Raw genomic sequence first — 26,901 nt, forward strand, 5'->3', positions numbered from 1 at the left:
TAATTGAAGTAAAATGATTACAAGAAAACTTCCCATACCATAGATATGAGATTGTCACAATTTGATAACCTTGAGCAAAAATAACAGTTTCATGGTATTTATACAAACATTGTAAATAATATGTATGACAGTGCCTTCATTTCAAATAGAACAACAAATAATCCTACTGCTTCTAAACTATTATGTCATATTATTATTATTATTATTATTATTATTATTATTATATTATCCATAACATAAACTGTGCAGCTGCAGCAGCAGGTGAGGGAGGGAAAACACTGTCTTAGTGTATGCTCTATATAGCCTGAGATAACTGGTCACTTCAACAATCTCTCTGTTGTCTCATTAGGAGCTTGTTAGACTATGGTAATGGTATGATGGAAAGGTTTAGTCATTTTGAAACTATAACACAGTATATCTTGATATGGTATATCTTTATTCCCGTAACCGGCCTAGGCTGGAGGTAAAGTCTGCTTTACTATCTCAACAACGGTTGTGCCTGCCTGAAGGTCACTCTGAAAGAGGTTGTCATGAGGGCTAATCAGATAATCAGAGGCAGCCTTGCTGTAAGTAAGAGCTGTGTCAGATTAGAGAGCCAAAAAAGAATATATTCTATTGGTTTTTTCAAACTATATTAAGCTCAACACAGAGCAAAATTATAAAGTACCTATTATCTTGACAAGTTGTGTCCAAACTTCTTGCCATGATAGGACAAAATTGTCAAACTGAAAGCTCTTGTGGGCCACACAAATGTCTGTCACCAAGGCAGCTTTGGGTAAAAGTTCCTGAATGTTTGTAGTTATTTTTACTATAAAATAAAGATGAATACACAACCATGGTAAATTAAAAGTAAATAATTGGTATTGTACTTGCCATTTTTATGAATATTTTATTTGTCTTTGAAAATGTCACCCTAAAAGATGAAAAAAAGCTTGTAACTGCTTGCAAGCAGGAGTTGCTCCACTCTATAATTGTGGTTCAGGGTCCCACAGGGTTATTCAGAGAGAGCCGGGCCGCACTTTAGACACCATTGATCTAGATGAAATGCAACCTCATGATTGGGGATGTTTTCAATTTCAATTCCTTTTAACGTTTCAAAAGAAAATCTTTGTAATTAAGAACAGACATCTTCACATTTAGGCCTTAACATATCTGTCAAAAATAGCTAATCACAGAATATTAGTCAGATAGTAAATGGTAAATGGCTTGCACTTGTATAGTGCTTTATCAAGAGTGCTGAGACCGCAAAGCAATTTACACTACAATCGGTCATCCACCCATTTATGGTATTTATGGTACATTGTAGCCACAGCTGCCCTTGGGCAGACTGACAAAAGTGAGGCTGCCATAACAGCAGTGCCACCAACCACTCTGACCACCATCAGCAGGCAAGGAGGGCGAAGTGTCTTGTCCGAGGACACAACAACTGAGAAAGATAGAGCTGGGGTTTAAAACCAACAACCCACTCTTTCTATTTTTACACTATTAATTTCTACATAGATTTTTGGAACAAATTTGCAATTGCCAAAAATGTAAATATTTTTTGTTACTCAAATTGAGTGATGGTCTATTTTTGTCAAACCGTTTTTTTAAGTAAGTCCAGTTCCTTGATGTCCATTTAGATTTTCACTTGAGCTTAAGATATTTGTGTCATCTGTGGAGATAATGAATTTAAGTTTGTGACACACGTTATTGAAGTTATTTATATAAAGAATAAATAATGTGGGTCCTTAGACTGACCTCTGTGGGACACAGAGGTAACGTTTAATCATTCTAATATACAACAAATTGTGTTCTGTTGTTAATAGATCTTTTCATACAGTTCAAGGCTACACCTCTGATCTCGAGCCTCTTTAACTTTTTGAGTGATATATTATGATCTTTAATGTCAAACTTTTTTTTGAGGTGTATAAAATTGCATATAGTGTATTGTTTTTTGTCTATTCTTAAGGTGATTTCTTCTACAAGCTCCATGAGCGCCATGGAAGTAGATCTAGTAGACTGAAAGCCATACTGGGTGTGCATTACTAGTTTGTGTTTTTCAGTAAAGTTATTAAGTCTTGCAATATAGAGTTTTTCAAGATTTTTTGGGACTTGAGGCAATAGAGATATTGGTCTATACTTAGTGAATTCGTGTTTATCTCCGACTTTAAATTATGGAGTTATTTTTGCAATTTCCATGTTTTCTGGGAATGACAAATTAAAAATATGAGTTAGTGGCTCCACAATACTCTCTATTATGTCAAGAATATATTTGCTGTTTTTGGATACTTTCAGAATCATTGAATTTGTATTTCTCACTCCACAGTCATCTTCCTTCAGTTTTGTCTCAGTCTTTATTTAATTTACATGTTGTTGCATATTTACATGTTGATTGAAGCTTAAACAGATCAATGTGTTTTATGTTTATGTCAGGAATACACCATCGACATATTTTTTGCTCAGACCTGGTACGACAGGAGGTTAAAATTCAACAGCACGATGAAAGTTCTTCGTCTCAACAGCAACATGGTGGGAAAGATCTGGATCCCAGACACTTTTTTTCGGAACTCAAAGAAAGCTGATGCCCACTGGATCACCACACCCAATCGGATGCTTAGGATCTGGAATGACGGAAGAATACTCTACACTCTCAGGTAAGGCGCTAGTGTTGACTTGGTCCAGGAATCAGTAATTTCAGCAAAACAGAATATCTTGTTCAGATGTTATTGGTTCATCATAGACTAACAGTTTATTTCAAGAAAGATTTGAAGGATTGAAAGTGCCTGACATTTGAGTTGTAACTAATGTTCGAGAAAACATCTGTCAGTTTTTTTATTTGCTTTTATTTTAATTGATTTATACATGCTTTTTATCTGTTATTATTTGTTTTATCTGGTATTATTAACAAGTTTACATGTCTCATATACTGAGGAGCGAAGTAATGTCATGTTTTTTACTCAAATGAGAAAAATTAAAATTAAAATTTGAATTCTACTATTTAAAGGTCAATATTGCAGATATCTGAGAGATGGAATATGTTCAGATCTCAGTACCTGTGAGAATATAATTCAAATCAAGTCAGTTATGTTTAGTTTATTTATCTCATACCAAATTCCAAGAATATATTTTTTAAAAACTTTACCAAAAGGCCATCTAATTTATATAAATTTCTAATCACATACATTGATCATACTTCACAAATTTACAAAACGATGCTGTCAAGTTCAGTTTATTATTTCACTGGTTCAAGGTAAACCCAGCCATTTGATCACTGACTTTGCAACAATCACTTCTAAATGAGTACATAGCGATGGTGGTTGGTTGATTGTATAGTGTTGGTAACAGCAATCCCTTATACTAAGCATACGTATCGTGACACTGGGGAAGGAGAACTTCCCTTTAAAAGGAAGAAACCTGTAGTAGAACATGGCCCAATGTGAGGTGCCATCTGCTGTGCCATCCATTACACAAAAAGTAAATGGCCACATTAACTCCTTTTGTGGCTTAGGAGAGAAACATATCCTAATATATAAGGTCTGAGCCAAATCTAATGTATGTTATGAAAAACAGTGCACATAACAGTTAGTCACAACAATAGCTCCCTTAATTGCTGTGTCTAGGAGAGAGAGAGACAGCTAAATGACAAAAGACAGAGACAAGTGTATAATCCTCAAAAAAGTTTACATTAAGATTTTCGATAGCTCTGCCAAACCCCCCTCCAGGAAAGTGTAACAACTAAAGAAAATGCCAGGCCTGTGGTAATGTCTAGGAAGATAGAAAGAAAGAAGCAGCATGGCTCTAAACAAGTATTTACCCCCCATACATATTTCTTATGTTTCTTTTTTGTTTTTTTTTCTTGAGACACGTTGAGTTTCAGATCATTAAATAATCACATTTTGATATCAGAGGAAGTACTAAGAGAAGATTTTAAATCATGGTTTCATTTATTAGGAGAAAAAAAGTGTCCAAACCAACCTAGCCCTATAGAAAAACTTTCCTCCCTTCTTAAATCATGCAAACTTTTAATAACCACATTCTTTTTTGTTTAATTTCACTAGCCAAGCAAAGTCCTGAAATATACAGATGTATAATCAAGAAATGGCTTAAATCAAACCTTTACAAAAATATGAAATAGACTAGACTAGAATAGGATCTCAAAATCCAACACATCATGCCCTAATGTAAACAAATTTGACAATGAGAAAACAATATTTCCATATTTCAGTCTGGAAAGGCTTATAAAGCCATTTCCAAGGCTTTGGAAAACTATGGTAAAAGCCATTTTCACAAAGGGGCAACACATGAAACTGTGTTGAGCCCTTCCAGGAGGGGCCAGTCAGTGTTCTTAAACTGTAAGAAAGAGACTAGAAAAAAGTAAAAAGGGGAACTTTTTGGAAGGTGTCTGTTCCATTATAGTGGGTATGAAAGACAGCATTTTGGAAAAAGTACATAAAATCTATCATAATAACCATATCACATGGTGTCAGCAGGATGGCCGGGGCTGTTTAGCTGGTTCAGGACATGGCAATTTTTTGTAAATGATGGAATTTTCTCTCTAAAATTCTAAAGGGAAAATAAGAGGTCAGTTTAATCTGCAACATTTAAATATGACAAGAAAGCAAAATACGTTTTGCAGCACTAAGTGTTAAGAGGCTCATCTTCTCATAAAAGTGAGGTGGACGGTGTGCAAGATTATTAAGACATTGTACCTTGAAACAGGACTTAAAAATTTTTAGCCAAGTTTAAAACAGTATGCCCATGTTAAGATGTAAATTACAACACAATAAGCATAATGCAATATAAGATAATAGGGGATCTTTTTTGAAATATTTTTGCAAAACAAACCTTTATTGTAAAACTATATTGCTATTAAGAACTTTACCCTAATTTGTCAAGTTAGAGAGGACCTCTATACTTTTCTCTTTAACAACTGACAACCCTATCAACGCAACTGACGTTTAAACCACCTAATCCACATTACTATTTTTAACAGTATGGATATTACTGAAGTGATAGGGTATTTGCATATATTTTGGAGTAAAGAATATACAGGGGTTGGACAATGAAACTGAAACACCTGGTTTTAGACCACAGTAATTTATTAGTATGGTGTAGGGCTTCCTTTTGCGGCCAATACAGCATCAATTCGTCTTGGGAATGACATATACAAGTCCTGCACAGTGGTCAGAGGGATTTTAAGCCATTCTTCTTGCAGGATAGTGGCCAGGTCACTACATGATACTGGTGGAGGAAAACGTTTCCGGACTCGCTCCTCCAAAACACCCCAAAGTGGCTCAATAATATTTAGATCTGGTGACTGTGCAGGCCATGGGAGATGTTCAACTTCACTTTCATGTTCATTAAACCAATCTTTCACCAGTCTTGCTGTGTGTATTTGTCCATTGTCATCCTGATACACGGCACCGCCTTCAGGATACAATGTTTGAACCATTGGATGCACATGGTCCTCAAGAATGGTTCGGTAGTCCTTGGCAGTGATGCGCCTATCTAGCACAAGTATTGGGACAAAGGAATGCCATGATATGGCAGCCCACACCATCACTGATCCACACCCATGCTTCACTCTGGGCCTGCAACAGTCTGGGTGGTACGCTTCTTTGGGGCTTTCTCCACATCGTAACTCTCCCGGATGTGGGGGAAACAGTAAAGGTGGACTCATCAGAGAACAATACATGTTTCACATTGTCCACAGCCCAAGATTTGCGCTCCTTGCACCATTGAAACTGACGTTTGGCATTGGCATGAGTGACCAAAGATTTGGCTATAGCAGCCCGGCCGTGTATATTGACCCTGTGGAGCTCCCAACGGACAGTTCTGGTGGAAACAGGATACAATCCGGGTTAGCACCCGAACATCCCTTTCAGACAGCTTCTTCTTGCATCCACAGTTAATCCTGTTGGATGTGGTTTGTCCTTCTTGGTGGTATGCTGACATTACCCTGGATACCGTGGCTCTTGATACATCACAAAGACTTGCTGTCTTGGTCACAGATGCGCCAGCAAGACGTGCACCAACAATTTGTCCTCTTTTGAACTCTGGTATGTCACCCATAATGTTGTGTGCATTTCAATATTTTGAGCAAAACTGTGCTCTTACCCTGCTAATTGAACCTTCACACTCAGTTTCATTGTCCAACCCCTGTATGTATTTATGCCTTATATCCAAAAAAGTGACAAATATTAATTTCTTATATCATCACTTGTGCATTCTACCATAATTACAGCAGACATTTGCACTGACACCAAAATGCATTACCTGTGATAATAAGAGACAAAGTAAAGTCTTCCGGACTCAATCAATTCTTGATGGATGTTCTCCTGAGCAGAACACTAGCCCACTTCATTAATCTGTTAGAAACTCAGAACTTAAGCACTGGTTAATTAGGATGGCTGCTGTGATTCCAAGCACAATGATACATGACAATAGCAAATGCATGGATGGGTGAAGCAATTTAAGGTCATTTGCTCATTAACCAGAAGCTTAATGACTTTGCTGTTAAACGTCCTTAAGGGTGAAAGAGAAGAGAAAAATGTTTTCTGTCTAATTTAATTTTGTGAAATCTTACTTTATAATTTATAGCATCATTAGCAGAAAGGGCAGGATTTTGTTGCTAGGTTAATTAATTGGCTATGCATGTACTGTATTTAGTATTTAAAACCTAAACTATTTCTAGTATAGTTTGGTGAGTGAATGCAAGTGTTTTGTTTCTGCAGGTTGACCATTGATGCCGAGTGCCAGCTTAAATTAAACAACTTCCCAATGGATGAGCACTCCTGTCCCCTGGAATTTTCAAGCTGTAAGTTTACTGATCCACTACTACTTTACAGCTTCGTGTTTATTTTTTTTTTGTTTGTTTTGTTTGTTTTACCGTATGCATAGAGATGGACTGTAGTGAAATACTGATACGCAGATATGGACAGTATATGCCAGGAGTTTCTAGACTTTAATATTCACACATCCACATTTATAAGTGTTTTTCTTATCTACCAACAGCAATGTTGGCTGACTTTTCTGTACTTGTGGATGTTTCTTGGGACTTCTTTATACCTTGTAATCTTGTCAAAAAGTAACAAGAGCTCAAAGTACTTAACATCCCCATGTAGGCAGTGCAAGGAGGGGGAGTGGTAGGTCTTTCTATTGAGACTGCTAAAGCTCTACCATGAGATACTACGGGGTGTTCTCCAGGAAGAATTCTTCTTGAATGGTTCTAGAGCACAAGAAAGTGAAGCTAAATAGGTTAGCAAGGCTAAAACTAGAGCATATGCATTCCTTTAAATTTGGTGAGAGCTATGGATTTTTTTTCACAGCTTTGAAAATTGCTTTACATGCAGCATAGAAGCTCAATCTCAGATGTTGCAGGCAGAGAAGCGTACAGCTATTTATTATGCGGCAAATTATCCCATCACGTGTCTAAAAGCAACAAAGCTTAGTGAGTTCACTCTCTTTTGCAGCTGTTAAGACTCTAGTCAAATGTTATCAGGCTATTTGGTAGAGAATTTTATTTCAGCTGAGAAATAAAAACGCATTTCCTGCAGTGGACTGAAATGAAGTTAAACTACGGACATTGAGCTTTTGTATCCTTCTTGTTTCAACTTCCCAGAAGGAGACTAAATCTATAATGTCTCTCAGATGCATTAGAGGCAAAATAGCCGACTGCTTTCCTGGTTGGCAATGATTTGTTACTCTGAAGAGGAATATTATTGGATGTCTGAGAGCACTTAACTTTGCACTAAAGGAAGTTCACCTGCATAATTCAGACCACAGCTCATCTCCAGACGTTGACAGTCTCCAAACTTGAGGAACATTCAGTAAAGCCAATACAATTTTTGGTTAGTTTGTTTTTTCCAAACCACACATGAATTTGATACTCACAATCTTGACTTGATTATGATAATCCAACTGCTCAGCTGACTGACTTTGTTTTAGACAAGTGAGAATACTATTTTCATTAGAGCAACTACAGAGTGTGCAAGGATAGAGTAAAATTATTAAAAGCCAACTCACCTGTGGTCTTAGACCAATTATGTAATTTTTCTTCAAAGTCAGCTCAGCATTTTCATGGCCAATACTCTTTTCTCCCCACAAATAGTGCAAATATCTACTCTATATGAAGTACATGCTTCAGTTATACATGAAGTTTCTTATCTCAAAATTAGTATCTGCAAGTTACTTGGTATTGTCATTGGAGATGAAATAAAACTGGCTGAACTCTGTGTTTTTATTGTTTTTTTTAACGGTGATGCAATTTTTTGTTTACTTGGAAGAAAATTAAGTTAGCAGAGAAACTGTTGGTTGTTATAGTCTTTGAAAAAACAATACTCCTTTGTAGGTTTAAAAAGCTCCCTCACTTTGAAACTGCTCTGTCCCGTTCAGATGGCTACCCCAAGGAGGAAATTACATACAGGTGGAAAAGGAGCTCAGTGGAGGTTGGGGACATTCGCTCATGGAGGCTTTACCAGTTTTCCTTTGTTGGCCTAAGGAACACGACTGAGACCGTCAGGACAGTTTCAGGTATATAAACCAACTCTTATTGAAAGAGCATATTCATACTTTATTACATTAATATTGGATTGGAAAAGTATTCTTACCCCCCGTCTGGGGGGCCTATACGACTTAAGCCAAACTGGAAATGGGATTTCTTCTCCTTCTCTGACTAATGCTCTCCCAGCTCAGCTTGTCAGTTTAGGTGGATGGCCATGTATTTGTAGGTTTGCAGTTCTGCCATCCTCTTTCAGTTTACAGATGATGGACTGAACACTACTCTGATAGATGTTAAAGGCTTGAGATATTATTTTATAACTTACGTCTGCTGTAAACCTCTCCATAATTCCCTGATCTACCTGTTGTGTTTCTGGGTTTTCATTATCTTCCCAGGAATACTCAAGAATCACAAAACAGCTGTATTTACACTGAGATAAAATTACTCACATGTGATTTAACAGTTAGCTGCATTCTGAAGGCATGTGTTGCTCTGCATTGTTTTTAGGAGTATTAAACTTTAAGGGACTCAATACATGTGCAAGCCACACTTTACAGATTTTCATTCCTAAAAAGTATGAAATCCACAAACAATTTTGCATTCTTTTCGCAATAATCCACTACTTGGTGTTGATCTGCCACATAAAATTACAATATATATACTTTGAACATGATGTGTAAAACCTTTGCAAGGCACAACATATCATTGGGGCTGCTGCAAGAAATCAAATTCCAAGCCTGCTGGAGGATTCCTTTCCACTGTTGCTACATGTATTCTCAGTATGAAGGAATACTGCAAAGTCAACAACACAATGCAAGGGATTGTCCATGAAGTGAATGCTGCAAGTCACTGACTCCATGTAATCTACTGGGTTTCCTTAGATAGAAAACTATTTAACCAATTTGAATGATAAACTGAATTTGACTGTATTGTTTGATAACTGGGATCAATTAGAATATATGTACATGACTTGGAATATGTATGGTTCGATTGAATTCACTATGCAAAGTGCCTTGACATGATATGTATTGTGAATTGCCACCATATAAATAAACTGAATTTCCAAAGTTGGAAACTGAGAAGTGCACCATTTGGATAACTTTTTTTTTGTTTATCCGTGATTACACAGATATCTAATAGCATTGAACAATTGCCAACAAAAAAATACCACAACCCTCAAAAGTGTCAGCTATCCTTATTGTATTTCATATTAGAATAGTTGAATGAATGCAGCTGTATTTAATTTGTAAAAACATACTAAGGAGGGCACTCACTGTGTAATTGGAATGTTTTTTAGTAATGAAAAGGTAAATTATATTAAGAGATGTTGTCAAAAGGTGGGAGGGAAGCAGGTTGAATTCCCTGGTCATTGCTGACATATTAGAGAATGACAAAACCTATGTTGATATTTATGATTTCGAGATGTTGCTTAATAATATATATGATACATTTTGATTTTGCATCTATCACTCATTTTGTGGTGTTCCAGAAATCCATGAAAGCTGCTGAAAAGATATAAGCACTCATTTTAAATGGTTGGTAAAACATGATACAATGTATCCTTTTCTGAGATAAAAGAGACAAAACAAGGATATGTTTTAAATTGGTTTTTAAGGGTAAATTGAAAACTGAAGCACCCACACAGACAGACAGACAGACAGACAGACAGACAGACAGACAGGCAGTAATGATTTGGTATCATTAATAAATAAGACACTATTTTAAAGCCACTTTGGCATAAATGGTAGAGCAGAAACTAAAACACACCACAAATCACCCTCTTTCATAATAATGACATAATTTGTCAAGCTGCACTGAGTGTCACTGTAGTGTTACCTTAAGGCACACAGAGAGAAAAAAGCTAACATGCCCTGTGCTGTCTGTACAGAGCAGAGCATATGTGATGCCAGACCAAAAATCATTAAAAACAGAAATGTGTTTAAAAATTTAAATTGCCTGCATGTTTCCCAGTTCTCTAACATTTTTCATGTGGCATCATAATAAGGGAATCTACAACAGGATGAGCATGAGTCGAGATATTACATGTTCCTCAGTTTCTCTCCTTTTGATCTGGTTTGTTATTTTCACAAACCGCCATCTGCTCTCTTGTCGGAGCAGAGAACCTTGACTGTGGCTTAGAGACCTCTTGTCTCATTTTCCAGTCAGTTTGAGAACTGACCTGCTTCAAGATTTGTGAACACAACATCTGTCTCAAACAGCAGTCAGTTGGGGCATTATAATTACTGAGTCATCCCAGATAATCAACATGCAATGGGCTGTGCCAGGATATGGATGGCTTTTTAAAATGTGACAATCATAAAAGGGATTTTTTTTATTTAAATTGTTATTAACAATACTATTATAATATTGTTAGATGTTTTTGATGTAAACATATTTTGAATTGTTTTAACATTTCTTGGCGAGATTTCTTTACCCTATTTATTACAAACACAAAAAGAATAATTATGACAAAACACCAGTATGCGATTAGGGAGGCAATATGAATAGTAATGGTGAAAGAGTGACTATGTCATATCCAGCCTGTATTTAAGTTTTATGTTTTTATTCATTTCACTTTGTCTGGTTCTTAGTTTACCCTCTGTTCTGTGTTTAACGTGTTAACTGGTCTCACTCCCTCTGTCTCCCTGCAGCCTGGCCCACACCTGTTTCTTGTTTCCCTTGATTAATCAGTATTTCTGTTCATTGGTTCTCCCTGTACTCTCATTTGTATTTAAGCTCTTTAGTTCCCTTTGTTCCCCGCTGGTTCCTTGTTCTGTGTTGTCTTCCACGTTGTTCAGTCGTGTCTGGTTTAATACCGGTACCCTACCCTGATGTCTAGAATTCTGTACCCTGGTCTGGTTGGGGCATGTTGTCCTCCTGGTTCCCTACATTGTTGTGTGAGTAAGGTTAATTAAAACTCTACTTACTTTCATTCCGCTGGCTTCTGGAACCTTCTCTGCACTTTGGTCCTATCAAAAACCGCACTCTATGACAGACTATCTTTTAGTTTGAAGCTTGCTACCTACATGGATCCTTGTATTTTTCTATAAATTCTTTGAATAAATAATTTTCATTCAAGCATCATTTGGCTTTGTGGTGAAGCAATGGGGGGATTCATGATTATAAGACAAGTGAATAAATATGCATATTAGCAGACTGACCTGATCCAGACAAAAACAGCATGACCAAAGCCCTTTTGTCTCCATTTCTGAATATGGCATATGGTATCTACTAAGTTTGCTCTAATAGATACTAATTCAAAATGCCTTGTTTTTTTTTTTTTCATTTGTCTGACTCTAAAGGACTCAGAAACCACTTTACCTTTCACCTTAGAGGCTAGAAACCAATCCTTGTTATCTACGTATCAGCATTGAAGTACCAGAGTAGACAATATAAAAAATAACAGATACAGAGATTTTGAATGTTAAATATCTAAGGCTTTAAATTTGAAATATGGAATATTAACCTCAATGCAAAACCCCTAGCTTACTATGTTAGGCTACATACTTGGATCTCTGCTACCATCCTTCTGCTGTGCTGGAGTTGAGAAGTAGTAAAAAATACACTAAATATAACAATTTAATTTACCATATTCTCTGGACTATAAGCCGTTACTTTTTTTCCCATGCTTTGAACCATGCGGCTTATTAGGGGTGCGGCTATTCTGTGGATATTTCTTCACCCCGCAGGGGGTGCTTTTGCAGAAAATGAAAAAAACAAGACAGGTGGGAAGTCAAAATTGGAAATCAAAGAAGAAGAAAGCACTAATTTTCATTTAGCACATGCAAGCAGCAGGCACGACGAAGATTTTTTTTCAAACGGGTACCCACTCATCATGGAAACCACTCGAAGAAGTTCATATAATGGCACATTTAAGTTGAAGGCCATCGATCTAGCAGTACAGGAAGGAAATAGAGCTGATTTGTTTGATCAGCACTTTCATTTTTATGCTACAGGCACCATTCAGAAACTAATCAGTTCAGTTATGTTCAGATAAACTATGTAATCAGTTCAGTCGATATCAGCGGCTTTTAGCCTAGAGTGGCTTATATATGTACATTTCCACTTTTTTTTTTTTTTTTACTTTGTGGGTGCGGCTTATATTGAGGTGTGCTCTATAGTCGGGAAAATACGGTACATTATTATTATTATTTTTTTCTTTAATCACTATGTGATTGTAATTAGTTAATTTATACTGTTTTCCACTCACACTTATACTTTTGGGCCAACTTGCCTTGGTGACTGTCCCCAGCTACTGTAGGCTGATGCTGTCTTTCCGCAACTGGGAATTGGAGATACATTTGGATAAAAAAAAACTTGTATTGTGTCCCCAGCTTTTATAAAACAGCCAACCATCTTGGAATTCAATTTTGCAATGCTCTATGAGTTCCAGAAGATGTCAGATTATTAGTCAAATTGATCAAAATGTAGGCAAGGCCATCAGTTTGACTTTCTGTATTAGGCATCTGGCATGCCAAAAAAAGTAAATAAGCCTCAGTGCAGACAGCATTATATAGAGTGAAATTAAATATTTGTATTTCTATTGGGTCATTGCTATAAATACTAAAATGAATGGCAGTTGTGTAATTGCTGTTGTAGTGGCTCACATGTGCCCTTACAGAGCATAGGATAGCTGCTATGCTAATCTTTTTGACATGCCTAAAAACTCTGTGGTAGCCATGCTTATCTGGTAATGAAATTTGGTTATTCCACAATGCCAAGTGCATTGTAATGCAATATAACCCCACTGTGACTTGTACAATAAAGTCCCTAACTTGTTTGGAGAGCTCCTTGGCCTTTGTGGTTTAATGCCTCTTGCTTAGTGGTGTTTTGCCTCTGGACAAGGTGTGTTTATACTGACAGATCATATGACTTCATTTCACTAATTATATGACTTTTGAAGGTAATTGGTTGCTCCTGAACCTTTTAGGGGATTTATAGCAAATTTTCAGTTTATTCTTTTTTTAAATTCTTTTTTTAATAAATATTTTTCTCATTTCACTTAACCACCTATTTGGTGCAGATCTGTCAAAAAGCAGAAAGTGCAGGTAAAAAGTCAATACTGTGAATATTTTTGCGGGGAACTTTAAGCAATAGTGTGCCAGCACAATTTAAATTGATTTTATTTATGGACTTCTAGTGCTTACAAACAAATGTTAAAGAATAGTACAAGTAATGAAAAGCAACAAATTCAGATAATGAAAAAGAAAAAATAATAAAACAAGTATATGGTGTTTAAAAACACACAACCCAATGCTAGTATTATAATATATAAAGCAAATACAAAGATTAAAGAGCTGCAGTAAAAAAACAAACAAAAAAAAATATTTCAGTTGCTGTGCAATATGCTATGACCTGGCTCAGAAACTAATAAAACTAATAGAGCTTACATAGAACTGAACATGCCATTGGTGACCAATTTAGTTTAAAGCTTGCATTTACATTACAACTTAAGAGAAGCAAGTGTTTGATTGATGAAAGTGATTTAAAAGATGATTACAACAGGATGAACAGCATTTGTTGTGCTTAGTTTCATCAATAAAGGACTGGCCATTTCATCTGAGTGAGGCATCTACATTACCTAAAAAACTGCCCTCAATGGGCATCTTTCAGATAAGTTGTATGAATGAGCAAGTAAAACATCTTTTAGATGGGCAGGAGGCATTTTCCTCTAAGCTTAAGACAGACTGATGTCATTGCATTTGCTTTTGAAATTATGGTCTGGTTCCTCAGCAGGGAACCATGGCAGGGCTTGGACATCAGGAAGCAGATTTCCTGCTTTTTCTGTCCTTTTACCAGAGCACAGATGTACCACATGTGCATCAATAAATTGTAGGGATTATGTCTACGAGTATTTTTAACAGCAAGAGTGCATTGGCCTGTGCCTCCATCAATGAATTATTGCATGTTTTAATGTTCATTTGCTTGCCTGCACATTTCAACATGTGCTTTCCGCTGGATATGAGCCCCGTTTAGGTATCGGAAGCTATTCTTAGAGTGACCTTTCAAAAGCCATGCCACACAGCCCTGTTTTCTGTGTGCGGCCGCCTGTATGATTCAGTTTGAGAGCAGAAAGCCCAGGGACACATCAGTGGCCTTCTTGCGATTATGGAGCTTCCCAGTCTCCACATGATTCTTTGATGGGGCAAATCTGGAGACACTCTGACTGCCTGTGCTGCATGAAAAAGTCCGAAAAACAACTATGGACACCCATGCTCATAGCATATTTATATAAATGCACATGGCAGGAGCTTAAGGGATTATCCTAATAACATGGTAAACCTTGCCTTTGTTTCATCTATATGTCCTTAGGAGTGATAGTAGAACTCAGATTTGTTTTTTGTATAATCATGGTTTTCATACAACTAGACAACCTGAGTGTTCACTAAAAAGCAGTTCTGCTGCAAATAATGCAATTTTAAGTATAATGCTTACCTAATATAGTGTCGGAAATATTTTTCATCCAGGTCCCACAGGTTGTCTGTCTTTTCTATGTTTGTGGAAATACACCTGGTCACATACTATGTGAAGCTGTCGAAAATGTGGGATTTCAGCATTTAAATTTCATATTTTTCTTTTAAGTATTTATACCACTGAAACATATATCTTTTTTTCATGTTACTGGATTTTGCAGGAATTTTATATGATGGAGGATGATTTTCTTATTTTCAAATAATTTTACAAATAAGAAAATCATCCCCCCTGAGTCAAAGGTTAAAGCCTCAACTCTAACAGCTTTTCTTCCAGGACTGTCCTATAATAATCCCCTGATCACCTTCGGATCAGACCTGACCGTCTTCTGTACCTATAATAATACCGACACACATCTATCGTAATTCTGACTTATTAGGCTTATAAGCATTACTTATTTGTTTAAAACAAATAGCTTTAAATCCCCTGATGGGCTAAATGGATAAATGAAGCTAAACTTTGGAGGGGATACTTTTGTTTTCAAATCTATCATCATTTAATGTAGTCTGACTGGATTTAATTATTTTCAAATTTTCTCAGTTCAGGAGAAGAATCTCCCTGCATAAGAACTGCAAGGTTTTATTTAATTTTCAACATTTGGTTGTTGATAGACAATTAACTCTATGTAACTATGAAATAAATTACATTGCCTGATAATGTTCAAGATCTGTAAAGTATTTAATAAATATGAATATCTTATATGAATGAGGCATGAAGAAAATTCAAAGAACAAAGCAGAAAGAGACATTTGAATATCTGTATGATAATAGCAAATTAAATAACAAAAATACCAGGAAAATAATAGAAGAATGTTATTAAATTTCTCAAAGTAAATGATACAATAGAAACAGGTGTATTTGTCACTGTTTGCCTGCTTTAATCAAGAAAAGATGAAGGAAGAGATAAAGCAATAAACTGAAATGCCAAAGGTCTTTTATTGTTACTGAGACGTTTAATCCCTTATCAAATAACCAGTGCAAAATCGAGCATACTGTGTGAAATTATTTCAGTACAAAATCTCCAGAGTGATACACAAAATTTACAAAGGAGAGTGTTTGAACCAACATCATGTAGAAATAAACATAATTAGCCCGTATTCAAATAATGAATAATGGCTGCACTGTTTAAATTGCTGTCAAGTTTATATTGACTAGTGACATCAGTGTTTCTTGAGTTCAATTTAACCCCAACAGATACCAAGTCTTGCTGTTTCTCACTTGTCTTGCCAAAGTGAAGCTAATAGCTCCCTTCTAAATTGATTATACTGATAAATGTTTGTGTGGATAAATGTTTTTTTGTAAATTATTGCTGTAACATTTACTCAGAATTAGAATCAGCTTTGTCTGCCAAGTGTGTGCACACAGACAAGGAATTTGGCTTTGGTTCCACTTGCTCTCAATGAGGACATTTTGTTTATAGAAATTTAAAAGGAAATACAATTATTTTTGTAAATATGTATATACAGGTCTTTCTCAAAATATTAGCATATTGTGATAAAGTTCATTATTTGCCATAATGTCATGATGAAAATTTAACATTCATATATTTTAGATTCATTGCACACTAACTGAAATATGTCAGGTCTTTTATTGTCTTAATACGGATGATTTTGGCATACAGCTCATGAAAACTCAAAATTCCTATCTCACAAAATTAGCATATCATTAAAAGGGTCTCTAAACGAGCTATGAACCTAATCATCTGAATCAACGAGTTAACTCTAAACACCTGCAAAAGATTCCTGAGGCCTTTAAAACTCCCAGCCTGGTTCATCACTCAAAACCCCAATCATGGGTAAGACTGCCGACCTGACTGCTGTCCAGAAGACCACTATTGACACCCTCAAGCAAGAGGGTAAGACACAGAAAGAAATTTCTGAACAAATAGGCTGTTCCCAGAGTGCTGTATCAAGGCACCTCAGTGGGAAGTCTGTGGGAAGGAAAAAGTGTGGCAGAAAACGCTGCACGAAAAGAGGTGACCGGACCCTGAGGAAGATTGTGGAGAAGGGCCGATTCCAGACCTTGGGGGACCTGCGGAAGCAGTGGACTGAGTCTGGAGTAGAAACATCCAGAGCCACCGTGCACAGGCGTGTGCCGGAAATGGGCTACAGGTGCCGCATTCCCCAGGTCAAGCCACTTTTGAACCGGAAACAGCGGCAGAAGCGCCTGACCTGGGCTACAGAGAAGCAGCACTGGACTGTTGCTCAGTGGTCCAAAGTACTTTTTTCGGATGAAAACAAATTCTGCATGTCATTCGGAAATCAAGGTGCCTGAGTCTGGAGGAAGACTGGGGAGAAGGAAATGCCAAAATGCCAGAAGTCCAGTGTCAAGTACCCACAGTCAGTGATGGTCTGGGGTGCCGTGTCAGCTGCTGGTGTTGGTCCACTGTGTTTTATCAAGGGCAGAGTCAATGCAGCTAGCTATCAGGAGATTTTGGAGCACTTCATGCTTCCATCTGCTGAAAAACTTTATGGAGATTAAGATTTAATTTTTCAGCACGACCTGGCACCTGCTCACAGTGCCAAAACCACTGGTAAATGGTTTACTGACCATGGTATCACTGTGCTCAATTGGCCTGCCAACTCTCCTGACCTGAACCCCATAGAGAATCTGTGGGATATTGTGAAGAGAACGTTGAGAGACTCAAGACCCAACACTCTGGATGAGCTAAAGGCCGATATCGAAGCATCCTGGGCCTCCATAAGACTTCAGCAGTGCCACAGGCTGATTGCCTCCATGCCACGCCGCATGGAAGACGTAATTTCTGCAAAAGGATTCCCGACCAAGTATTGAGTGCATAACTGCACATGATTATTTGAAGGTTGACGTTTTTTGTATTAAAAACACTTTTCTTTTATTGGTCGGATGAAATATGCTAATTATGTGAGATAGGAATTTTGGGTTTTCATGAGCTGTATGCCAAAATCATCCATATTAAGACAATAAAAGACCTGAAATATTTCAGTTAGTTTGCAATGTATCTAAAATATATGAATGTTAAATTTTCATCATGACATTATGGAAAATAATGAACTTTATCACAATATGCTAATATTTTGAGAAGGACCTGTATAGTGTTTTTCCCAAAAAAAAAAAAGATGTGGTTGAATAGTAAAAATATGCATAGTATCGATCTGGGCACTCTGAAGAAACTCTGGTTTTTGCAAATAGCGCTCTGCAGCGCCTACCCAAAGGTAAAAGTCTAAACATTTTTGTTTACAGGATGTGTGGAGTCTGCAGAGATGTTAGCTAACCTTTTCCTGACCCTAGACCTGTACATGTCCTGGCTGGTGGGAAGGTCAGGCCCAATTATCCTCTCTGCAGACCTAATTGTTTGTTGTAGTCTGGACCAGTGGATTGTGGTTGAGCCAAACCATCAGTAATGGGAATAACGACATTAAAACAAATGGCATTACTAACAGTAATACTTTTTTCAGTTACAAGTAATCAAATAAATTACTTTTTTCAGCATTAAAATACAATTACCAACAATTAATTGGGCCGTGTTTTAAACTAAAGCTAGTCATTGAAGCTCTTGCCATCTGTCGTGGCTCACAGCCACAGGAGCTTAGCTTTTTTTTCTTTGGTGAAGGGAGGAGTGAGAAGCAAGACAATTGCATAAGTGATGATGATTGGCTAAGGTAGAGTAAGTTTCATTGTAAGCCAATCGGATGCAGTGTTCAGTTTACACACAACGCAATAGTTATTTTCCCTGTTAACTAGTCCTACTATAGTGAAGTAACTCAGTTAGTAACTCAGTTACTTTTTGGGAGAAGTAACTAGTAACTATAACTAATTACTTTTTTAAAGTAACATGCTCAACACTGCAAACCACAAATGATGGATGTGCACAAAACAGACTGGATTATGGTAATGTACAACATGAGCAGCAGTTCCTGTGAAAGGTTGTACTTCTCGAGTTGCTGAAGGAAGTATGGTCTCTGCTAGGCCTTCTTATAAAGAGTATGTTTGAAGACCTTCTCAGGTACCGAGAAACGGTGTGGAAGTGATCCACAGCAGACACAGTGTTGTTGTGGCTGGTAAACAGAGGCAGTGTGGGGGTTGTTCTCCGGAAGTCCACCATCATACTGTCTTCAGTGGGTTAAGCTCCATGTGCTTCTGACCAGTGGAACAGCCGATCTACCTCCTGTCTGTATTCAGACTCATCACTGTCCTGGATCAGACCAATAACAGTGGTGTCATCTATGGTTAAAATCTTCAATTGACCCATTGGGTTGTATCATATTAGAGATAAAAGGGAAAAAAAGAGAAAACATTTGGTTCCTTTTTACTTACTTCAACACTGGCTAAAATGACACACAATGGATCCATAACAGGTTATTCATGACTTTATGTTTTGTATGAATAGTAATTTAGCTACTTTAAATGAAGGTCTGATTCCGTTACAGAGGTTTAGCTTCCTAACGGTTAAGAAGGACAGAAGCAATCAATTAACAATTGTGCAACTCTGTTGCTGTAATGGATACCTTCTCTAATCTCTCCCTCCCTTTAAAGAGAGGGTCTCTTTCTTTCTCTATGTGAGTCCCCCCTTTTGCCTCTGGGTGATATTTTTGATGGACACAAGTGGGCTGAAAATGATCTGACTCAGCACGAATCTCCCTTTTGTAATGTAAAATACCAATTTATACTCTTCCCCATCTCTGTTTCAGTACACATGCATGCCCGTAAAATCCCTGTACACTCACAGGATTTATATTCTCAGGTCCTTTTTTTGTCCAAGACTGGTAAATATACAAAGGCTTTTGCTCTGAGAAACCACCCCTCTCATTCCCCCCTTTCCTCTCTCACAAGGAGAGAATTTTATTTTCAGCCTGGTATATTCCTGTCCTACTTTTCACACTCCTTCCCCCATCCCCAGCTTCTCTATCTCTCTTTGGTTTGCTTTCTTTTTCTTGTCTTTTTTGTTACAGTCTAATAAGCCAGTAATTAACACCTGAAAGCAGAAAGGAAGTCCTAAATGAAGAGAATGCTTTGGGTAAACAAAGCACTTGTTTCCCATGTCATCAACCACTGTCTGCATATAAAGTAGGACTGTTGGGTACAAAATCTGATTAATTTATTGTTTTCTGAAATGCTAGATTTTAGATGGTGGAAAAACAATGACATCTATATAATGTGGTTTGGTAATTATATTATTGTCATAGGTAGCCAAATGTTACTCAAAATGTATTTAAATTTCTTTGATGACAAGAAATCTTGGTACAGCACAAATGAAGCATCACCATACACACAAGTGATAACTAGGACAACTGAATACATGGACAAAAAAACAAAAGTTATATAATTTGCATGATAGGGAAAAACAAGAAAGTGTAAATTAGTGACGCTGCCATAGTTATTGTTTTTTGGCTGGAATGCTGCAAGGCAAAAAGGAGATCATGACACAGACAGGATAGACAGGAGACAAAGGAATCAAAACGTTCAAAAACACAAACAGAAAAAAATGAAAAAAGATACTTCAACAAAGAGGTTAACAAAGAAGTTTCAGGTGTGTTTAGGAGTTTTTGTTCATTATATTTGAAGAAGCAGATATCATTCAAAATCAGAATAAACTGCAGAAAGGTCAGCTCTGAGTTGGTCTCAGATTTCATCACCCTGGAAGTACAAGACGTAAGATGGTTACACAGACTGCACATACTGTCCGTTTTGATTAAATGTTTCACAGTTCATGTTATGTTTTTAAGCTTTGTATGCCTTTTTTTGTCTTTCCTGACACTGCAGGTACCTTCTACTGTTGTCCTTACAACTATGTTTACTTCTTAGACATTTTTCTTCAATTTCTATCCTCCAAACAGCCTTTGTCTTTATTTGGGTCAGAAAAAAGGTTTAAGATTTTTGACATTTTATTGCTCATAGTTTCTTTCCAAATTTGATCTAAACAAAAAACATTAAAAGACAGGGTTAGGCAGAACATTTGATTAACCAAAACAACATTCCAAACACATTTAGGGATTGGTAGATGCCATTATGTAGAGGTCTTTACAGTTTTTCCTTTTCCATTTTCATACAACCTAGGTGAGAGGAAATGTCTTCTTTTCAAACAAAATGATACTTTGGGGAATTCTTGTTTCTGGATACTATTGAATTGTTTTTGCAGTCTTAGGAGGTTAATCCATCTTAAATCCATCTTAAATATGTACCTACTCTAGGTTATGAAGAACAAAAAAGTAGGCTTTATGTTAATAGACTGCTTTCCTCTTGTTGTATTTTTGCCATTTAAGGTATTTTACATTGAAACCACTTTGACACAATTACATTTACAGCAATGCATGTTTTTCCCTTTTTGTATATATTACACCTTAGATGTACAACCTATCTCCAATGAATAAATACCCAGTGACAGATAAAATTTTAAAAGTTGGAGATTTGTCTGCCAACCTCCTCTTCATTTACTGCTATAGTTCATTTTTTGCTACAGTAATGTGCAGTTTCCTAAACTTTCTGATAGGCTTTAACTCATGAGCACATTGAATCCCATGAAGGAAAGTTAAAAGCACTGTACCTTTTTGAGAACTGCAGTTTACTTTGAGGTAAAGCAGCTCTTCCACCTAAATCCTAGAAGTATACACATGCCTTTACTGTTTATCAAGTAGAATATCTACAAAACGTTAAAGAGCTAAAAGTGACCTTATGTCACTTATGTGCATGGATATCTTTAAATGAGTTCTCAAGTCTTTCCTTGATACACTAATGACAAGGAAAGAGCTATTTTTAAAGCAGTTTAGAGTTGATGCTACAACTGCTGCAAGAGCTCTGTTCCAAGCAGTTTCTCAATTAAATCTAATGAAATTTTATACCTGGGTCCTAATTATTCTTATAAATCAGTTTTATTACCTTGACTTTGTAAAATATCCAAAGAATACATGGTTTAACAGGATAAATCTCAGATATAACAATTTGAGAGCAAAACATTACTTTCTTTTCAAATGAGGAATAACAAACTATTGATACTATTAATCAGTAGTAGTTTGGTATGTATTAATCTATATTGCTTTCCAAATTTGGAAGTTCAGTCTTCTTTACATTTTGTTAAGCCATTTTGAGCATTTCCACAACTTTGTTCTCACCATCTGAAATTAAATTATGTTTAACCTTTCCTGTTTTAGCTCAATTAGTACAACTTAATATTTCTATTTGCTAAATGCAAGAATATTGAAATATAAATATTTTGAGATTTTCACAATTTTAGAAGTCTGCATATATTTCCTGACATTTTCGTAATAGCTCTGACCCACATGCAGAGAACACTCCGGAGAAAATAGAAAGAGTGAAATGGTATTTGTTGTGCCACAAAATAATCAGGAACGAAAACAGGCGAAACTCCAACTGTAAGGGGAGAGGGGAAGAGACCTGGTGAAAACAGGGAACAAACGTAACTGAGCAAATGACAAGAATTTAAGGTAGAGAAGTGAACGGCTTACTAAGTGGGTGCGGTCAGGTTGCCAGGGGTAGAGGGATTCGGGATCCAAGTTGTTGTAGCAGAGTTTGTTCTGTTGGCTTCTTAGGTGCTTCTTGGGTGAGCATGGAGATGATTGAGTTAGTTCGTTTGTGCTGATACTTGCGTTGGAGGGTGGACAGGGTACGCTTAGGCTTAGGTCCTAGAGATGGAGGAAGCAGGAAACTGCCAGCTTGGTCGGTAATCCAGATGGGAACAATAGTTAGGAAACGAAGTCCTCAGAACGTAGATAATCTTGGTCATCCAGACAACTCCTGGACACGAAGTCAGTTGTTCAGTGATATAAATCCAAAGTTCAAATTCAAAGTCTGCGAAGGGACATAAACAAAGTTATTCCAGAACAAAACACAAAGCATAGATTTAGCATTGACTGAGCTTGTTACCACAGTAGGCAAAACACTCTTGCATCAAAGTGCTGGCAGCCTCCTGCTAAAGTACTCCTCCAAGCAATCAGCAGAATAAGTCGCACCTGTCCCCCAGCAAACCTGAGAACTCCAGCACCATCTGAAACAATGAGGCAATGTTGCAAGCACAATACAAACACACACACACAACCCAGATCCCGACATTTCCTTAGTATCTTGTAAAAAAAGTAATTCCAACTGCATGCCTTGGGTAAAGTGTTGTTGGTAGGAATTCACAGAGGCTCCACAGCAATAATTTGTCTGTATATATCTGTACCAATGGTGCTAATTGTGACCACTGACAGGTGAAGTGAATACCACCTATTATCTCTTCATTATTCTATCCTCTTATGTAGTATAATATCAGGCTGCTAGGTAATATTTTGATCACAAAGCTGATGTGTTAGAAATCTCCTTCACAGATGCCCTGTGGGACTGAGATCAGGCTTAGTGATGGCCACTCTAAAACTTTGACTTTGACCAATTGAGTGGTATGCTTAGGTTCATTATCTATTTGTGCCCAAGCTTTAATGTGCTAGCTGGAGTCTTTAGATGTTGATTCAATATTTTCCCATAGCTATGTCCTCATGATGCCATCTTTTTTGCAAAGAGCACCAGTCTCTCCTGCAACAAAACAGCCCCATCACATGGTGCAGCCAATCTCCCAGTTGGGATGGTGCTCTCATATCTCTTACAAGCTTAGACCAGCATCTTCACAAGGTATTTTGCATTCGTTTTGGAATTGATATGCATATTTCTCACCCAACATGTTATTCTGTGAGACACAAAACTTTCCAAACAGTTTGATTGCTTGACATTCCCATGTCATTTATATGTACATAATTGTTTGAACGATTGAACATGGCATCTTGAGCTGAGATGAGTTCCACAGTTTTTGTTCTTATCTTCTTATCTTGCCTGATTTCTTTAAATTTATTTGATGTCACACGAGGAAGCAGTGTATTTACAGTGCTGCCCTAAGATACTTCCATAAGTGTGCATCCATTTAAATCAAATGTTGTGAACTAAACTATCAGAAGCTTACAAATGCATGGCATACTATGGTGTTTCCCAATGTTTTAAATGCATTTTGTTTGTAAATTGTGAATTTGAAGAAAGTAATAAAAAAGAAAAGAATATTGGTTATACAACGTTTTATACAATGTATGTAAAAATGTGGTTTCAATGTTCTTTTATAGTGTATAATGGATAACGATAATCTTAAGTACTGAAGTAAAAAGAACTAATGAAAAATGATCTTCACATGTTTGTAAATGTGCAATTTTTGGCTTTATTTCTATACATTAAACAGAGCTACAAAAAAGTCTCATACTGTTCACCATGTGTGCCAATTAGTATATTTTTTTCTCAAAAATGTGATAACTTAATATTTCCCAATTTAACTTATAGTCTTTTATTTGTTTGTTTATTTATGATTTAAAACTAAAACTCATGCATCCATTTCAAAAATTCTGAAATGGGACATAGTAGTCCTGACTCTCTTCACCAATCAGTGAGGATTAGTCCTGTCACCTGGCCAAAAGATTAGAGCAGTAGATAAAACCCAGAACAGAAAAAGAGGTGATAAACAGAACAAAGCACAGCAGTTTAATTTTAGAAGTTTATGTAATAGGTGTGAATCACACGTCTTCTTGTGTGTGGATAAAAAAATAATGAAGCTGGAATAAAAAATAACTAACACAGTAGTTTTTTGTAAATCTTTTCTTTTGTCTTACAATTTAGGGGGGAGACATTACTATTTATTTGAGACTAAAAATTCAGTTGGATGCTCAGTGTGGGCATAGATATACTGTAATTTCCATCTGTTTTTAGAGAAAATATATGTAGGCAGATGTCTCAGAAATGTGCTAATATAATAAGATTGAATAATAATAATCACCAGCAACATAGTATAATAACCCAAAAAAGGCCCTAAAGCAGAAAGATTGTAATACCTATAATATTTCCTGTCATTATTGTAAACATATTTGCCCTTTTTGTATTTAAACAAATTCTTCTTATGTAACTTACATAGACAGACAGGCAGACTCACATTTTAGACCATTAATTCTGGTCTAAGCAGTTTGGACAGATTTTAACTGTATAATGCTCTCAGTAATATGAACCTTGTTATCGGGTATGAAAGCAAGATGATCATCTGTCCTAGTCACTGTAAATGCAGCGCTAACAACTAAGCAGTCAAAAGTCTGTCGACTGCTCTTTGCTGTTCAATCGTGTGGCTATGTTGCTGCAGTTACTCACTGTGACAATGCTATTCTTAATTTTTTCTGTGACTTTATCTTGCTCACCACTGAGAGATAGGAATGGCTGCCAGCAGTCCTGTGGAGGGACAATACAAAGCTTCAGTGGCTGGTTAATCACTCACATGTAGCCTGTGGGCATGTTGCAAAAAGTGGTGACTTGCATTCTGTGTATGCATTGCTGATCCTGGCAGCCAGTAATTAGTAGATTTCAGTTTCACTGTCACAAACACAAATATGCACATATGCACACACATATTCGTACATTAACAGGCACTGTCACCTCTCATTTACACAACCTTCAACAGGAGAGAATCTCAGCGAGACAGCCTGTCCTCAGCTCTGCAATGTGTCTTGCTTCACTTTCTTCATTGGATGGCCACCATGTGCCTCAGGTCTCCCCCACTTAACTATATCCACAGCAATTTCCAGACTTGCTGCCGGCCCAATGATACTTTTGTCTGAGGATTTTCTTGTCCTCAACCCTCCTAAAATTACATATTATGTATAGCTCTCTGCATTTTTACATTCAAACAAGTAAAGATGTACAAACAGTAATTTTCAATAAATGAGAATATGTGCTCAGAAGAGATTCGTTTGTCAGATTGAAAGAACCTTTTGAAAATAACAACCTTTAAGAATATATTTAACATTCTTTTCAATAAGCTCACATTTCTGTATTATAAATGTTTTTTATTGGTCTGATGTAAAATTCTAATCTTAAATGTTGTGTTCATTAGCTGTAAGAAAATCATCATAATTAACAGAAAGTCTGTGTGTAAAGTATATAATCTGACTCACTTAGTGAATTGAAAGAAAAATGAGTAAAAACCCTTTAAATGAACAAAGTCATTACTGCAATAGCATACTATCACAGTGAAAAATGTGCAACTCAATGCATTTAGAATCAGAATCAGAATCAGAAAAGCTTTATTGCCAAGTACATTTTTGGACATACAAGGAATTTGTTTTGGCGTAGTCGGTGCAATACAATACAAATTAAACAGTATAAACATATCTACAATATAATATAAATATATGTGCACAGTTTTAAGTGAGTGAGAGTAAATATAGAGCAGTATAAGATGCAAGAGCAATACAACAGTGCAGGTGATCATTGTGCAAGTATGGCAGTGCAAGTAAAGCAGGAGTCCAAGCTGAGCGTTAATGTAACGCATAGATTTACAGGTTACAAGTGTCCTGTCAGCAAAAAAAAAGGGGAAGGGAGAGTGTCAGGGTGGTTTCCGGGCTGTGTTAACAAGGCTGGTGGCAGATGGGAAAAAACTGTTCTTGTGGCGTGAGGTTTTGGTCCGGATGGACCGCAGCCTCCTGCCAGAGGGGAGAGTCTCAAAGAGTCTGTGACCGGGGTGGGAGGGATCAGCCAGAATCTTCCCTGCCCGCTTCAATGTAGACATGGTCAAGACGATCTGCTGCTGTTCAAACTGAGCATCAGAATGGGGAAGAAAGGTGATTTAAGTTACTTTGAATGTGGCATAGTTGTTTGTGCCAGACGGGCTGGTCTGAGTATTTCAGAAACTGCTGATCTACTGGGATTTTCCACGCACTACCATCTCTAGGGTTTACAGACAATGGTCTGAAAAAGAGAAAATATCCAGTGAGTGGCAGTTCTGTGGGCACAAATGCCATGTTGATGGCAGAGGTCAGAGGAGAATGGCCACACTGGTTCGAGCTGATAGAAAAGCAACAGTAACTCAAATAACCACTCGTTACATCCAAGGCATGCAGAATAGCATCTCTGAACACACAACACGTCGAACCTTGAGGCGGATGTGCTACAGCAGCAGAA

The 26,901-nt window shown here is 36.9% G+C and overlaps 1 protein-coding gene and 1 long non-coding RNA gene across 5 annotated transcripts in view; one reads left to right on the plus strand and one right to left on the minus strand.

The window, feature by feature from the left end:
- The window catches only part of gabrg2 (gamma-aminobutyric acid type A receptor subunit gamma2), an 81,129-nt gene that overhangs the window by 30,854 nt on the left and 23,374 nt on the right, over positions 1-26,901 (plus strand). For all 4 annotated transcript variants that reach the window (XM_047379025.1, XM_047379023.1, XM_047379024.1 and 1 more), the window contains exons 4-6: positions 2,416-2,636; positions 6,717-6,799; positions 8,377-8,514. In XM_047379025.1, coding sequence (XP_047234981.1) covers positions 2,416-2,636; positions 6,717-6,799; positions 8,377-8,514 — 442 coding nt within the window. The remainder of the gene's footprint in view (positions 1-2,415; positions 2,637-6,716; positions 6,800-8,376; positions 8,515-26,901) is intronic.
- LOC124876354 lies at positions 21,096-24,115 on the minus strand. The gene is made up of 2 exons (XR_007040288.1): positions 22,395-24,115; positions 21,096-22,299 (listed from the first exon to the last, which is right to left on the minus strand). It is a non-coding gene; the product is annotated as an uncharacterized LOC124876354 (long non-coding RNA).

This window comes from Girardinichthys multiradiatus, chromosome 11, assembly GCF_021462225.1.
Source record: "Girardinichthys multiradiatus isolate DD_20200921_A chromosome 11, DD_fGirMul_XY1, whole genome shotgun sequence".
Lineage (NCBI taxonomy): Eukaryota > Metazoa > Chordata > Actinopteri > Cyprinodontiformes > Goodeidae > Girardinichthys > Girardinichthys multiradiatus.